This window comes from Lonchura striata, chromosome 4, assembly GCF_046129695.1.
Source record: "Lonchura striata isolate bLonStr1 chromosome 4, bLonStr1.mat, whole genome shotgun sequence".
In the NCBI taxonomy this organism is placed as follows: domain Eukaryota; kingdom Metazoa; phylum Chordata; class Aves; order Passeriformes; family Estrildidae; genus Lonchura; species Lonchura striata.
Window position 1 is genome coordinate 37,323,551 of NC_134606.1, and position 15,370 is coordinate 37,338,920.

At 41.8% G+C, this 15,370-nt stretch overlaps 1 protein-coding gene across 1 annotated transcript; it reads left to right on the forward strand.

The window, feature by feature from the left end:
• Window positions 1-4,856: 4,856 nt before the first annotated feature.
• Window positions 4,857-13,603, forward strand: HPF1 (histone PARylation factor 1). The gene is made up of 8 exons (XM_021555552.2): window positions 4,857-4,960; window positions 5,980-6,139; window positions 8,036-8,222; window positions 8,710-8,808; window positions 9,840-9,990; window positions 10,691-10,778; window positions 11,375-11,547; window positions 13,353-13,603. The coding sequence occupies exons 1-8, from the start codon at window positions 4,904-4,906 to the stop codon at window positions 13,482-13,484; spliced, it is 1,047 nt and encodes a 348-aa protein (XP_021411227.2). The 5' UTR covers window positions 4,857-4,903; the 3' UTR covers window positions 13,485-13,603.
• Window positions 13,604-15,370: the final 1,767 nt, after the last annotated feature.

A 15,370-nucleotide genomic window follows, 5' to 3' on the forward strand; every position in this document is an offset into this window, starting at 1 on the left:
ACTGCAAGGCTCTCCAAACTGATGCCTAAATAACATTAATTTATGTTCTAAAATATTTATCTAACTTTAAGTCCTTCACAGACAGACTACTGTGTATCTTCACCCATATTCCTTTTTAAACATTTGCTACACAAAGTATCCTGAAGGCTCTAGGCTGTCTCAGGAAATACACGTCCTGCAGTATTCCGATCAATTTTCTCCCAGTTATGACTTTCCCCCTGCGCTGTACTCATTCATTAATCCTGGTGTATGTAGCCTTCCCTGCAGAATTGCAAGGGGAGCTGGCAGGGATCCAGGACAACCTGTCAGCACAAGCTGCAGTGAGGTGATGAGTCAGCAGAGGCACTGTGTGTCTTTGCGCTCTGCTGCAGCACCGCCCACTCCCAGCCCCGCTGGAGACAAGTCTTGGCTTTGACCTTGAAAAGTGTCCACAGCTCCTGCGCATCCTTATTTTGATGAGAGGGAGGCTGTGTCCTTCAGTGAACCTGGAAATGTGGAGCTGCCCTATAGAAGCTAATAATCCAAGGAACAAGAGGCTCTGTGTGCTCTGAGGATTATGTGAGGCTTAACCTGAGAACAAGGCTGGCAGTTTTGTAAAGCAATTCATTAAGAACCATCACATAAACTGCAATGTTAAAGCTATTTTAAAATAGTATAATTTCACTGCATTTGTGCCACACTGCATTCAGTACATCCCCCAATGTGATAGCTGCAAACAGAAAAATCCAGCTGTTACATACACTGTGATTACATAGAATAAGACAAAATTATCTAGGGTTCAGAAATAAGATGTTCACATTGAAAGGACATCAATGTGGCCACTGAATACCTGTATTCAGGTATTTTCGTCTTCATTCTTTATACTGCTTTTTATTAAAAAGAATTTAAATGGCTCCCTCTTGTGTCAAGAGAAATGAAGTATAATTTTGGCAAAAAACTAGTCCTTGAGCAGAAATTAGATTTTATCTATGTTTATACTGCAGAGTCTAGTTATCAGTATGTTGTGGTGATGGAGGAGACCTAACACATGTATCCCTTGCTGCTCAGGTACTCTTTGAAACTACCTAAAACAAATACCATAAACAGTTACCTTTCAGCTGCACATGATGAAGGGTAGGGAAAAATAGCTTGTCAACCATATGTATTGCATCCCATCTAATTTGCTAATGCAGTCTAGACTAGATAGATATCTTGTCTTGGAGATCCCTGTCCTTAAAGATCTTTAACATCTCAGTACAGAATACCTGGATCAGTGTAGCTTAGTTTACTTGTGGTGTTTTTCACAGATGAGCAAATCTTCACCTTGTAAGGGCTAGGAGGAAAGCAGTGAACTATGAAAGAAAGCTCTGAGCATGAAAAAGTCAGTGAATAGCAATGAGGAAGTGAAAATTTCAACAACCCTGCAAGTCTTCTTTCCTTCTTTGTACTACTTGCTAAGTGCTAAAGTTTTTTGTTCTGGCTTTTGAATCATGAAAGGTTTTTCCACAATAATTTATACTCATAAAACTCTGAAACTGAAAACTGAAAGGGTTGATTTTTGGGTTGGTTTTTTTTTGTTTTGTTTTTTGTTTGGGTTTTTTTTTTTTTTTGTTTGGTGGGGTTTTTTTGGTTTTTTTTGTTTGTTTGTTTGTTTGTTTTTTTTTTTTTTTTTTGCATACCATGGGGCATACTTTGGTAACTTTGGATATTAAGCAATAGTCTTGGAAATTAACATAGAAGAGGAAAAAATACTTATAGGACACTAAGGTCTTGATAACCTCAAGAGGCAAATAAAATGTCTCAGGAAATGTGTGTGTGTACACAGGAAGTATCTACAATAGCTTTTGAGAAAGCAGGTCTGAAAAGCTTTGTTTCAGGGAAACATACTTCAGTTCTGTAGTTTTTCACAAAATCTCTTCCTGTAGTTATAAATTAACAAAACAATCTAAACAAAAAGAAACTTCAGAGTGGGACTAATCATACTGATGATTGCAGAGTTTGATAAAGCTACTTTGTAGATAATTATCTGGAGATAATCTCAGTTTATCCTGATTCAGAAGTCTGGTGGTACACACCACACAGGAGGATATGTTTTGTAGTTTGAAGAGGAGACTTTAAAATACTGTATTATGAATTCTGCTGCAGCCATTTATCCTTTGTAAAAAGTCTTCCTTGTTACAGCCTTACAGGTTGTTACCAGAATGAATGAAAATATGACTACCAATATCAAGCTACATATTTTTTTTCAAATCTAGGACTTCATATCCTCCTCCAAATAATTTACTCTTTCTTCTCATACAGAAGGAGTAACTACTTGTTCACAGAGAGGAAAAAACTACTATGGTGGACAGAATTATTCAGTATCTTAGCATTTCTTGTTTAAGGGCCTCTACAGTGGCATCCCACAATCTATTTCCATGTTTCAGAGAAGAACTGTTGAGGGTAGACTTAACTGAAGAGAAACTGAAAGGGTTTATTAAATCTAAAACATGTACTTTGGTTCCAAACTGCTGTTTGGAAAACCACTCATGCCACCTGGGACTAGGTACATCTAAACTAAAAAATACTATTTTTATCTATCCAGCCATGCAAAGTTACTTTTCTGAACACAACCACATCACTCTCTTAATGGAACTGAGATACCTGCCTCATATTCCAAGCCTGAAAAGACAGCATAAGGTAACTGGGCATTTCATTACCTATTTCTTTTGATGTACTTTTTCCAAAATTGTTTGGAAGGTACTTATAAAAAAATTCAGTTGCACTATATACATGCACACATAAAAGTATTTTTAAAATCACATTTTATCTTAAAAATGGCCAAACACTGGTACTCTTAACCAATAATCTAGTGGCTGGAGTACCTGCCTGGAAAGTGTAAGAGACCAGGATTATCAGATGGAGAGCATTTCATATCCTCCTCCCTGGATTATGCACTTTTTTTTTTTCTCTCCGGGGTTATTTCCAAACTGTGGACTGTTCTAGAAGAGAGGTGCTCTTGGAGTCTTTAATAGCTTGTCTAGAGAAAAGAATTTTAAAAATTGCTTTATCAATAAAGCTCATGAACTGTATCTTCAGTGGTAAAATCACTCCAAGTTAGCCTTTAGCACTAGCACTAGCATTAAGTCAGTGTAGGAGTATTTTTCTAATGCAAATGTCAGTTTGCATTCTTTCCAATACAAGTGTGCCTTGTGAGGTATTGGCATATTTAAAATGGGGCCACTACAAATTTATTTGATGCTTACTTTACTTCTGTTTCAATGCTGTAATGCAAAATATTGTAAGAGGCAAAAGTCAATCTCTTTAAAAGTAGAAAACTTTGAAAAGCTGCTGTTTTCTTCTTGACTCAAAGTAAGGGTAGATGCTTTCGTCCTGACTTTATTTACTTGTTTTTCCTTTAGGTGATGCTTTCTCTAGCCTCCACTATGGCTAAAACTTTGTTTACTAGAAATTACGAGTGAGACTCATACTTTAATTTTAGAAAGCATTTCCCAAAGAAACCTCAGGCCAGTACTCTTGACACTTTTCAGAAAGAAAATTAGGTTTGTGGTTTCTTAGTAAGCTTTTGTGGCTCGTTTCTGCTTAACCTCAGGCAATGAAATGTAAATCGTTAAACAAGGTTTGGATGTGAAATTTAATAGACCTTCCTTGTGTATGCAGGACTTTGGTAAGTAAACAACAGGTATGCTGATTTAAACGAAATTTTTCCATCTGAGAAAGAAGACTTTGCAGACTTTGTTCTGCATCTACATCATAGCAAACCTTGCTGTTTTATGTACAGGCAGTACCACCCATCAGTCAGGATCAAGTTTCCTGTGACTTACTTGTGTGTAACTCTTAAACGTGAACGCTGTAACCTGAAGTAACATCATCGAGCTTTTGTGTGAGTCATGCAGCTGTCAGGTGGCTGAAACGCATTGCAGTTTATTCCTGGACCTAAGCTAACAATCTATACCATAGCAAAGACAGCCTTAACAGACTGCAGGATAAAAAGATCTCACAGTAATTATTTATGCCACACACGCATCTTTCTTTCTGGTAGGCATGTGAGCTCACCAATTCCTGTAGCTTAACTACATAATGTTGCTTTAAATAAATCCACTGCGATCTCACTGGAAAAAAAAAAAAAAAAAAAAAAAAAAAAAAAAAAAAAAAGGAAGGTTTATATATAACCAGCTTCCCTGTGCCGCTGGTTTTCCAGGCCCTCCCCTATGCAAAGCACTGAGCAGTGTACGCGGGTGTGCACAATGTGGTTATGGGCCGCTCTGCACTGCGGAACGTGCCCCACTTGTGGCACGTTTCACACGGCTGCCTCGCACCTTGCATTGAACAGAAGCTGTGATGCTGCTCTTTATATTCCTGGCAGCCGTCAATTGCTAAAACAAAAGATCAGGGGATTTGGGATTTTTTTTTTGTTTTAATTTGTACTGAAAATCCGTATTGCTTCCTCTCTCTCATGCCTTTAGCTCTGAAGAATAGTAAGTATCTGCGTAGAGCCATATAATATGCATTTTGCACAAGATGATTACATTTCAGGTCACCTCTTGTCTGTCTGATCCCAATACAGCACCCTAACTCATATTACAGGAATTCAAAGGTATGTGTAAGCGGGACTATAAAAACTCAGCTTCGAAAGCGCATCTATGCGGTGTATCTACCGCTGTGGGAAGATGGCGGTGGGTTCCCGGCTTGTCTCCGGCACCAGCCGCATTGGCCAGCCGGGGTGAGCCGCCGGCCTTGCGGCGCCCCGCCGCTGCCGCCGGGCGGCCGCCGTGGCGGAGGTGCCGCAGCCGGGGCGGCCGCGCCGCCCGCCCCCCGCGGCCCCTCAGAGCCCCTCACGCTCGCGGCCGCCGCGCGGGGCTGCGCAGGCGCGGCGCGCGCGCCGTGCAGCGCAGGGCGCGCGGGATGCGGGCGGCGGGAGCGCATGGCGGGTGGCGGGAAGCGGAGGCCGCGCGGCGCGGCGGGAGCGGCCGCAGAGCAGGTGGGGCGGGGGCGGCGGGGACGCGGCCGGGGCACCCGGACAGCCGCCTCCGAGGGCCTGCGCCGCCGCGGGTGCCTTGTGGTGTCTGTCGGCGCTCTGGCTCCTTGCCCCTCGTTCCGTTTCGCTCGGTGGCTCTGGGGACGGTCACAGGGCCCGCGTTGTGCACGCGGGCACCTCGCGGTGCGCTGGGCCCGCCGCAGGCTCCCCGCGGGACCGCGCCGCCACCCGGCTCGCCTGGCGCCGGCCCTGCTGCAGAGATCCGGTGTCCGCGCGTTGCCTTCTCTTAAAAACGATAAAGAAACCTTGTGTATTTAGCTACTTTACTTTTTATATTCTTTCAAATGCGGGGGTAACGATTCCTGCCTATTCACGGAGACTTATGTGGGAATGGGATGGTTGAGGCTACTGCCCACTAGAGTGTGCCCGTATGGATCATTTCCTAGCCTGCTACAGCTCGCGTTGCATCATTTTTAAAAGCAACTTCACCTCTGAGCTGCTTCTAAAATACTGCACTGAAAACTCTGGCAGTCGTGATGTTGAATAGCGCAGTAGTTAACATAGAAGAGACCAGAGGATTTTTGCTGTGTTCTTTAATTTGACAAGACAAAATAGTATTCCTACTTTCAACTGTCTGTAAAACACATAAACATATTATATGCTCTCTGCAGTGTGATTGGAAATGGTCATTTTAGAACAATAGAATTAGATTAAACTTTTGCTTAATTAACAGAAGTGCTTCTGTTGATTATATTGACCCATTAATATCAAAGTAGCAGTTAGCTACTGCAGACACATTTAGTACATTTGTCAGACTGCAGTTTTAATGGGTTCAGTCCAAAGCAGATGTTTGAGGCTGTATATATACTGCTTGAACTAACAAACATGTTCTAATGGATCTAATCCTTGTTACTCCATTAGTATAAAAGCTTTGTAGACCCCTTTGGTAGAGCTGAGAGAAAGCAACTAAATTAACTCTGGTTTGGATTGGTTTTTTGTTTTAATTTTTTTATAATCTACAGAGTGAAAAAAATGGAGCTGTCAAGAAAAGAAGATCAAGCCAGGCAGACATTCCTGATAGTCTTTGCCAAGAAGCAGAAACATGCTATCGGCTTAGACTGCCTGAGGACTTCTACCAGTTTTGGAAGTTTTGTGAGGAACTAGATCCTGAGAAACCAAGTGGTGAGGTTTTAAATTTTGCGTCTTCTAACTTTCACTATTGAAACCAGCCTGAAAGCAGGCAAACTGAAGTTGGTCAGATGCATTTTAGTGAAGCTTCAGGTGTTCACTTGAGATGGTGAATATTTACATGAGTGTAAACTAAAACACTGGCTATAATCACCAAGATGTATACTTCAAGCTTTCTAAAATGTATCTACTGAAGTTGTGCAATGCAATGTGGTCTAAATCTACCTTTCTTGCAGGTGCATTTGAAATGTTTAGTATGAAATTCAAGTTTCTCATGTATCATGGTTTAATCCAAATCAAAAATTAAGCACCACATAGGAACTTGCTCACTCCCCCTTGGTGAGATGGGAGAGAATTGAAAGAGTGAAAGTGAGGAAAACATGTGGGTTGAGCTAAAGACAGTAAAATACGGAAAGCAAAAGCCACAAGCAAAACAAGGAATTAATTCACCACCTCCTGTGTGCAGGCAGGAGGTATTCAGCCATCTCCAAGAAAGCAGGTCTTCATCATGCTGAGCATGATGCCATTTGCTGTGGAACATCCCTTTGGTCAGCTGGGATCAGCTCTCCCAGCTGCATCCCCTCTCAGCTCCTTGTGCACCCACAGCCTCCTCACCGGTGGGATGAGAGGTTGAAGAGACTTTAACTCAGTGTAAGCACTACTAAATCCGGATTTCAACCTCTTCAAGTTTATTATATAACAGAATGTGGCATTGCTGTGTGCTCTAGAAATGACCCTATCTTTCAGAGACAGAATGATTTGGGTTGGAAGGGACCTTTAGAGGTGATCTAGTTGAACTCCCTACACTGAGCAGGGACATCTTCAACAGAGCCAGGTTTCTCAGACCTGGATCCAACCCAGCCTTAAATGTTTCTAGGTCATCCACTGTGTCTCTGGGCAACCTGCTCCACCACCTGCATCATAGCACTTTTTTTTAATCTTGTATTTAGTCTGAATCTACCCTGTTTCAATTAAGAACCATTACCCCTTGTCCTCTTGCTACAGGCCCTGCTAAAATGTTTGTCCTTACCTTCAATACTGAAGGTAAGGACAAACATTTGAAACACTGCAGTGAAGTTCCTTCTGTTCTCCAGACTGAACAACCAAAAGCCCTCAGCCCATCTTTATAGGAGAGGTGCTCTAGGTCTCTGATCATAGTCATGACCCTATTCTGGACCCACTCCAACAGGTCCGTGACCTTGCTGTGCTGACAACCCTGGAGCTGGCTGTAGCACTGCAGGTGGGGTCCGAGCAGAGCAGAGGGAAGAATTCCCTCCCTGGCCCTGCTGGCCACACTGCTTTGGATGCAGCCCAGGACACGTTTGGCTTTTTGGGCTGGGAGTGCCTGTGGCTGGGTCATGTCCAGCCTTTCACCTACCAGCATCCCCAAGCCCTTCTGGGCAGGGCTGCTCTCCATCTGTTCATGCTCAGCCTGTGTTGATACTAGGGGTTGCCCCGACCCAGGTGCAGAACTTTCCAAGACCACTTGGTCTTGTTAAATCCAAAGAGATTCCCATGGGCCCAATTATTGAGCTTGTCCAGGTCCCTCGGGATGGCCACCTATCCTTCAGGAGTGTCATCTGCACCCCTCAGCTTGGTGTCATCTACAGATTTGCTGAGGTTTGCTGATGCAGTCTTGTATAATTGATAAAGATTAATATTAAACAATACTGGTCCCAGTACACCGATCTCCATCCTGACATTGGACTGTGGCTGGATGGCTACTTTTCATTAAAATGTATTAACTCTTCAACTATCTGGACAAAATAATTCTTAGCTTTCCTTGTCTAGTGAACAGTGTTTGACTGAATTTATGGAAACTTTTAATATCTGAGCAACACTGGAACTTCCTGGTCTAAACATGCACCTGATTCATGGTTTGCTTTTCAGATGCACTTGTGTCTAGTGTTGGACTTAAGCTGGTTGGACCATATGATATTCTTTCTGGAAAACATAAAAAAGCTAAATCAACAGATGTGAACTTCAATCTTCATTGGAGATTCTTCTATGATCCCCCAGAATTTCAGACTATACTTGTTGGGGATAGCAGAACACAGTATCACATGGGATATTTCAGGTATTTTATTTCCTGTGTACACTTGTTCCACTACAACTATGCATAGCTTTTCTCCTCTCTTTCCACAAAATGTAACTTGTGTGCTGTCACCAAGCAAGAATCTTTCTTTTTTGTAGTAGGACGTTAACAAGTGGCTTTATCTTTTTATTTAAAAAGTTTGCAGGAACAGTTGTTTAAGTCTAAATTTAAATATTCATTAATCTACTTCCTCCAGCCATCTAGAGCACTTTCACTGACAAATCTTTAACTTTTGCCCTGCTGCTGAGAAGATCAGGTTACCAAAAGGAAATGTGTATTCTCTCTGCATGTATGGATACAAGCTCTCTTCAAGGCTTGCTGTAAGATTTTGGAGCTTTAGATCCAAGGGCATTTCTTGACGCAGTTCTGAAGGAGACAGCAGCATAGTGAGGAGGCAAATTTAATTTTACTTTGAAATAGGATAAATGGACACAGCTTGACTATTTTGTGTGGACTTTTTCATCAATAGGGATGTGCCAGATGAGCTCCCAGTGTGGGTTGGTGCAAGTGAAGCGAAGAAGGGTTGTGTGATTTCACAAGTTGGTGATAATATCTTTGCTGCCGTCAAGTAAGATTCATATTTAGTTTTATTTACAAAGAACAGAATAGAGAGAAATTGTTAACTGGGAGGTGGGATGTGGGATAATGAAAATAACTTATTGTAAGTCTTTCTTGGAGAAACCCTCACATGCTTTCTGCCCCTGTTGGCAAGTTTTAAGATGCTCTCAAAAGCCTTTGTAGGCTTTTTAACAGTGCTTTACTTTCAGAACTGAAATAAATAAGTGCTAATTATGTAATTCCTTAAATATATTGGCAGTGACAGGCTCTAAATTGGAAAAAATAACCGCTGGGTATGTTAAAATAACTTTGTAAGTAGAGAAAGGGCATCTCAAACAGTGGTGAAGGAAATCTGAGTATCATAATAGATTAATAGCATCTGGTTCTTATTCTTGTCTACATAAAAATACATTATTTTTGTATATAATTAATATCTACAAGAAGTACCATTTCTGCCCTGTGGCAGGATAACACTGACATGGATATGTAGTTCAGTGTGATTCATGGAACTTTACATGTTCCTGCATCAGGAATGTAAACAACTGACCTCATCCCTGCTGGTTAAAAATGGAAAGCTAAGGACAGACACACGTCAGTCAGTGAAAGCAAACTGAAGAATGGCTTCTGCAAAAGAACCCTTGTGCACTGCAGAGTTAAACAAGGACATTTGTTTTGAAAGTACCATGAGGAGGCTTATAAATATGTATTTGTGTGCATGACTTGGATGACAAATGGTGTATATGGTATGGGAACAGCAAACTGAATTCTTAAGATAGAAAGATGAATAGTTACTGAGGCTGGGAGAAACTTCAGCACCTGCAGATTGCATAAGCTAGATTGTAATGCAGGTACAGATAAGAAAAGCCCAAGTACAAGATGTGCCAAACTATTTTCTTGCCTCTTCTTAAGAGGCGTGCATTTTCAAGTCTCTCTGTAAATAAACGCAGGACTGCTAATCTTTATGGTTAAGACCTAGAGGTTTAATGTTTAAAAGGCTATTAATTTTTTGTTGTTTTCTTGACATGCTTAATTTGTTTGCAGATTATTTCTGTCAAAAAAACTTAAGGAAGTGGCTGATAAAAAGAAAAATGCTGTTTTGAAAGACATAGATGAAAAGCTAACAAGAACAGCAAAAGAACTGGGTTATTCTCTGGAACAAAAAACCCTGAAGATGAAACAGAGAGATAAGAAAGTATGACTTTCCTCATCTACTGGACAGAACTAAGTTGTGTTAAATTTTTTTCATTTACTTCCTGTTTGTGTTTTTCCATCCTTCTAGTCAGTAAGTATGCTACAGTAGGAATTTCCAAAGGTAATCAGCTCTCTATAAAACTTGAAAAGAGGAAAGATTACTACAAGTGTGTTCTGAATAATAGGATTTAATAAAAATACTTTAATCTTATAAATCACAGCTAGGCATTCAATTACAAACAAAACAACAAGAACAAGCCGCCACCAAAAAACTCAGTAAGCACAGTAGTCTAAGAACTGGAACAAATAGAGGCCATGAAGAAAACTACTTAAAATGGAAGAGTGTTATAAATAGCATGGTTGGATCTGTTAGAAAGAGGACCATTAAGGATAATATGGATGATAACAGATTTTTTGCATACCTATTAAAAATAATTATGGTAGGGGTCTAAACAAATGTGGTACAGTGCAACACAACTGACTACAAGGGTTCCTAAAATTCAGAATGTCACTAAAATGGTATTTCCAGTTTTTTCAAACTTCAGTGTTTGAAATTAACTGCAATATCATTTGAAACTAAATTGATGTCCTGGAACCAGGACACCATGTTAGGTTTGATCACCAGCAGTCAGGTGTTAGTTATTTTTAGGCCACAGTACTGTCTTATGGTGCTATGTTCCATTTTCTGTCTCTTTATTCAGGTGGTTACCAAAGCATTTCATGGAGCAGGCCTAGTTGTTCCTGTAGACAAAAACGATGTTGGATACAGAGAACTTCCTGAAACAAATGGTAAACGTCTTGTTTACTGTATCACTCTGATTTTTTGAAGTACACAACCCTCAGTAAAAAGCAAACTGCATTCATGTTTTCTGCTTTAAAAATTTGACTGATAGGAGTAAAACATAGAACTCCTAACCATGACACTTGTCCTCTAAGTATTGCCATTAAAGGAATCAGATGAGACTCGATGAAACATGCTAAATTGGCAAAAGGAATACCTGAAGGTGTGGCTTAGATGATATTTTCTTTTGTGTTGTCAAAGCCATGCAGGAAGTAGATCAAAAAGCTAATCTACATTCAGGGATGTGTGGGTTTATTTCTTATCCACCCTCTTCCAGTGTTGTTTTAACCGGAATCGATTCCTTGATGAAATTTCATCACACAAGTGCGTGTCTCCCTTTGTGAGGCACTGAGAGGGATGGGTATGGGGTAAGAATGAGCTTCCAAGGAAAGCGGGAACTGCTTCACCAGTAGTTCAGGGTGTGTCCCCTTACCTTACATGTAAGTGTGACACACGAGTGTAGTTTTGACACAGAATACTTCTGTGCAATATTAATTTTTTTTTTATTTAAACATCTAAATACCTGCTTTTGGTTTTTTTGCAGCTAATCTTAAAAAAATTTGCAAGGCCATTGTTGATGCTCCAACTGATGAGGAGAGAGTGAAGGCCTTTGCACCCATTCAAGAAATGCTGACCTTTGTTCAGTTTGCTAATGATGAATGTGATTATGGAATGGGGTATGAGCTGGGCATGGACCTGTTTTGCTATGGATCACATGTAAGTACAACAATCAAACTTCACAGAATTATGCATTATTTTATATATGGGCTAGAAGATGTTCTGCTGTAGATTAATTATCCCTAGGAATCATAGAGGTCTATGAGGATATTCTTAATTCGTGAAGACTTAAAAAGTCACCCAGTGTCATTCCATGTTGAATTTAAAATTGTGCTTATGAAGGCCCAATCCTGCAATCCAGAAGTGGTGTGTGAAGGGCCTGATCCAAATACATTGAATAGCTGGAGTCCCCTGTCCCCAGCTACTTGTATAGGCACCCATATTCACCCAGATCAAGAAACAGCCTGATGCTGGTAGTAACCCCAGCTGGAAGAATGTGAGCCCAGGTCAGCTGCCGGCTGCACTGCATAGGGCACCTCCCACCTGGAGTCTCCTCCCTAGTTCTCTAAGCTAGCAGTGAACACTGTCAGTAAGGAGATTGAATTAATAGCACTTATTGCACATAAAAGTTACACTTAATGCTTTTTGTTCTGTATTAGCTACTGACCTGCTGGGGAAAAGGGTCATGGCTGTAATTAGTAAATAGGTAGAAAATAACACATGAAGTTTCAACATCAACCTAATGTGAATGAAACATAGAAACATCCCCTGCACAACAGCTGCTTCTAGCAAAACTAGTATTGACTAAGTGGTGCTCCAGAGTATTATGAGAAAGATAAGTTTTTCAATACTAAATGTAAGCCCAAAAGAGCTGTGCTGAACACTGATTAAAATACTTAGCCATTGAAATGTATGAAAACTGACTGCTCTTGCCATATACTGTTAAATTACTATTGTGTTTCTTAGACTTCATGCCCTGCTCTCTTAAGTTCCTTACAGTATCTGAAAGTGCTATTTTTCGTCAATATCCTTTTCATTTAGAACGTTTCTTTCACATACTAGGCTGCTTCAGCTGCTTAAATCCTTTCTAGGACTGGAAGGGCAGTGAAGGAAATGGTTCCTCCCATTTTTCTGAGTAGTTGGAGCCAGATACTCATTTTCCAAGCTTTGTGCTTCTCAGCACATGAGCCCAACCGCTGACAAAGTCCTGCAGTGAAAAATTGTGTTTACAATACTGTTGTGTCTCTTGTCTGTTTTACGCTGCAGCTTGGAACACCTGTAACTTTGCAGCTGTTTTCTAGAATTAGAAATCTTCATCTTCTAGTTTAGTAAACAGAAGAAACAGTAGCTTCACACATTAGTTTTGCTTAGTTAGGTCCCTGCCTTTCTTGGAGCTCCTACTTGTTTTCCAGCTCTGACTGCAGCCTTCCTGGCCATTTGGTTACACAGCCAGAGAAACACTGACACCTCATCTGTAGCCAAAGATATAGAAAAGAACTTGAATCGTCCCCTTTGTTTGAGAGATACAATGGAACTACAATAATGATTACAAATGTTAAATATGCTCTTGATATTTATACTTTTGAAGTTCTTAAAAGGTTACTGTAACTACCACTGTAATACCCTAAAACTGCCGGGTGGGACAAGACATGGGACTGTGACAGGATAGGGGACCTCACCTGCAGGCTTCAGCTTGGGAGGCTGTAGTGAGTGGGATCATCTTTTCTTGCACTGCTAACACTCGATTTCTCTCTCCCTGCGGCAGCTCGGGCACCCCCCTGCCCTTGCTGTGGCTGTCACAGGTGTAGCATGAGGGTACATGAGGAGCAGCAGGTGCTCAGCTGTCCCGGGAGGGTTGAAGGATGAAGCGTGAATGGGGCAGGGCCAGGAGCTGGGGCTGCTCCCGGAATTAACAAAGCCACTGAGGCCGAGGGCGGCTCTTTGTTTTCACTTCTGTCCTGCAGTACTTTCACAAGACGGTGGGCCAGCTGCTACCCTTGGCTTACACCCTGCTGAAGAGGAACCTCTTTGCCGAAATCATCGAGCAGCACCTGGGCGCCCGGCGGGAGGAGGACCTGGATCAGCTGGCGCTCTGAGCGGGCACGGGGCTGCAGCGGGGGGCGGCCCTGCGGCCGGGCCTGGGCTCGACTTTGTGTCTGTGGTTTTTTGTATCGGTGGCGGTGTCCCCCGCGGGCAGTAAAGGTTTTCTAAGGAACGCGCTGTTTGCCGGTGCTCTGCGTACGGCGGGAGCGGGGCTGAGGAGCCGTGGGGCGGAGCTGCCCACGGGCGGGGCCGTGGGGCTGACACGCCCGCCCGGGCCGGCCCTGCCCTGCCGGGCCCGGGAGCCAAAGCCGGGCCGGGGCCGGCGCCCCGGGCGGCCCGGGGAGAGCGGGACACTGCTCGGGGCACCTGCGGGCTCCGCTGGGGCTCGATCACCACCGCCCCTGTGCCTTATGGTTCAAGTGGGAGGGAACTGACGGCATGAAAGAAATGCTGACATTACAAGGGAAATTAGGAATTCTACTGCAGTTGCTACCTTGCTAATAAGAAGCCATCTCCAGTTCTAAACATTTAAAAATTAAACCCAAGTGATTTTGTACAAAGTGCAAATTAATGGTTTTCAAGGTCCTTAACCCCCAGTTCTATGTTCTTGTTACTGTACTTGGAGGTTTATTCTCTGGCCATTGATTAAAGAAACAGTCCAGAAACAATGGAAAATAACACTTGCTGTTACTCAGCAGCCCTGCCACCACCCAGTGACTTGACTTCCATTGTAGCAATTCACATCAGTACTAGTGACAGCAATAGTAATTATTGCTGATAAAGATCATAGGCCAGTAGAACCATGCTAAAACATAAGTCATTCCTACTCTTTTTAAGCAAAAAAGCTGTATGTTACTTTATGGTAGAAGGGAGCGGTGGTGGTACAATATAGGTTAGAGTGCTGCAAAAGTATTTTGTGTTTCAAATGCACGTGATCACATGCCACAGCTACTAGTCTAAATTTGACAGCTTTATCCCTTTCATTCAGCATATTACTATCCCAATTATTCAAGCACAGACTAACAGGAGCTCATTCATAGGCCTAGAGGGTTTTTTTTAAATACATAAAAACCAGATACTTTCCATCTCATTCTTTTTGTTTCAAGTAGAGGAGACCTTAATATCAGGCCCTATAAATCACACAAGTATTAAAACAGTTGTTTGAGTTGGAGGGGACCTTAAAAATTCAACTTTTTAACTGTTACTTAAATATGAACTTGGATCTGCAAAAATGAGGACCTGAGATTGGACATCCATATTCCACTATTAACTCCTGATGGAGAAGGAAACCTGTTAGAGCAGCTGCAACATAACTGATGTTATTACTGATGCTCTGTATCAATAAACTGGGACAGACTTTTTAGCAGGGCCTGCTGCACTAGGAGTATTGGCTTTAACTAAAAAAGCGTAGAGTCAGACTAGATAGGGGAAAGATGTTTTTTATTATGAGAATGGTGAAATATTGAAATGGGCTGCCCAGAGGGGAAAGATGTTTTTTATTATGAGAATGGTGAAATATTGAAATGGGCTGCCCAGAGGGGTTGTACCTGCCCCTCCCTCTACATGTTCAATGGATGGGGCCCTGAGCAACCTGTCTCATGGAAGGTGTCCTTGCCCATGACAGGAGGGCTGGAATGAGGTGAACTTTAACCTCCATTCCAAGGCAGGCCATTCTATGCATCAGCAGATGGTTTTCAGACAATAAAAGGCTCATCCACTTTTAATTATTTTAAAACAAAAACATTTTGTTTTAATTCTATAATTAAACCAAAATATTAAATGTTTATTTTGGAAAAATACACTACCTATGGCAGATCAGTTTGATGGTGTTGATTTGGCTACTGATTTTTTAGCCAAATGCTAGGCAATGCAAATACTGCATCTCCTAATCTGCATTCTTTTTGTCAAATCTTACTAGTTTTGTATGTAAAATTCCTAG

Excerpts from the sequence above, each read along its gene's own strand:
- HPF1 (XM_021555552.2), top strand. The coding sequence starts at position 4,904 with ATGGCGGGTGGCGGGAAGCGGAGGCCGCGCGGCGCGGCGGGAGCGGCC. Across the intron at positions 6,140-8,035 it reads AGATCCTGAGAAACCAAGTG|ATGCACTTGTGTCTAGTGTT; the intron begins GTGAGGTTTTAA and ends TTTGCTTTTCAG. Across the intron at positions 11,548-13,352 it reads TGTTTTGCTATGGATCACAT|TACTTTCACAAGACGGTGGG; the intron begins GTAAGTACAACA and ends TCTGTCCTGCAG.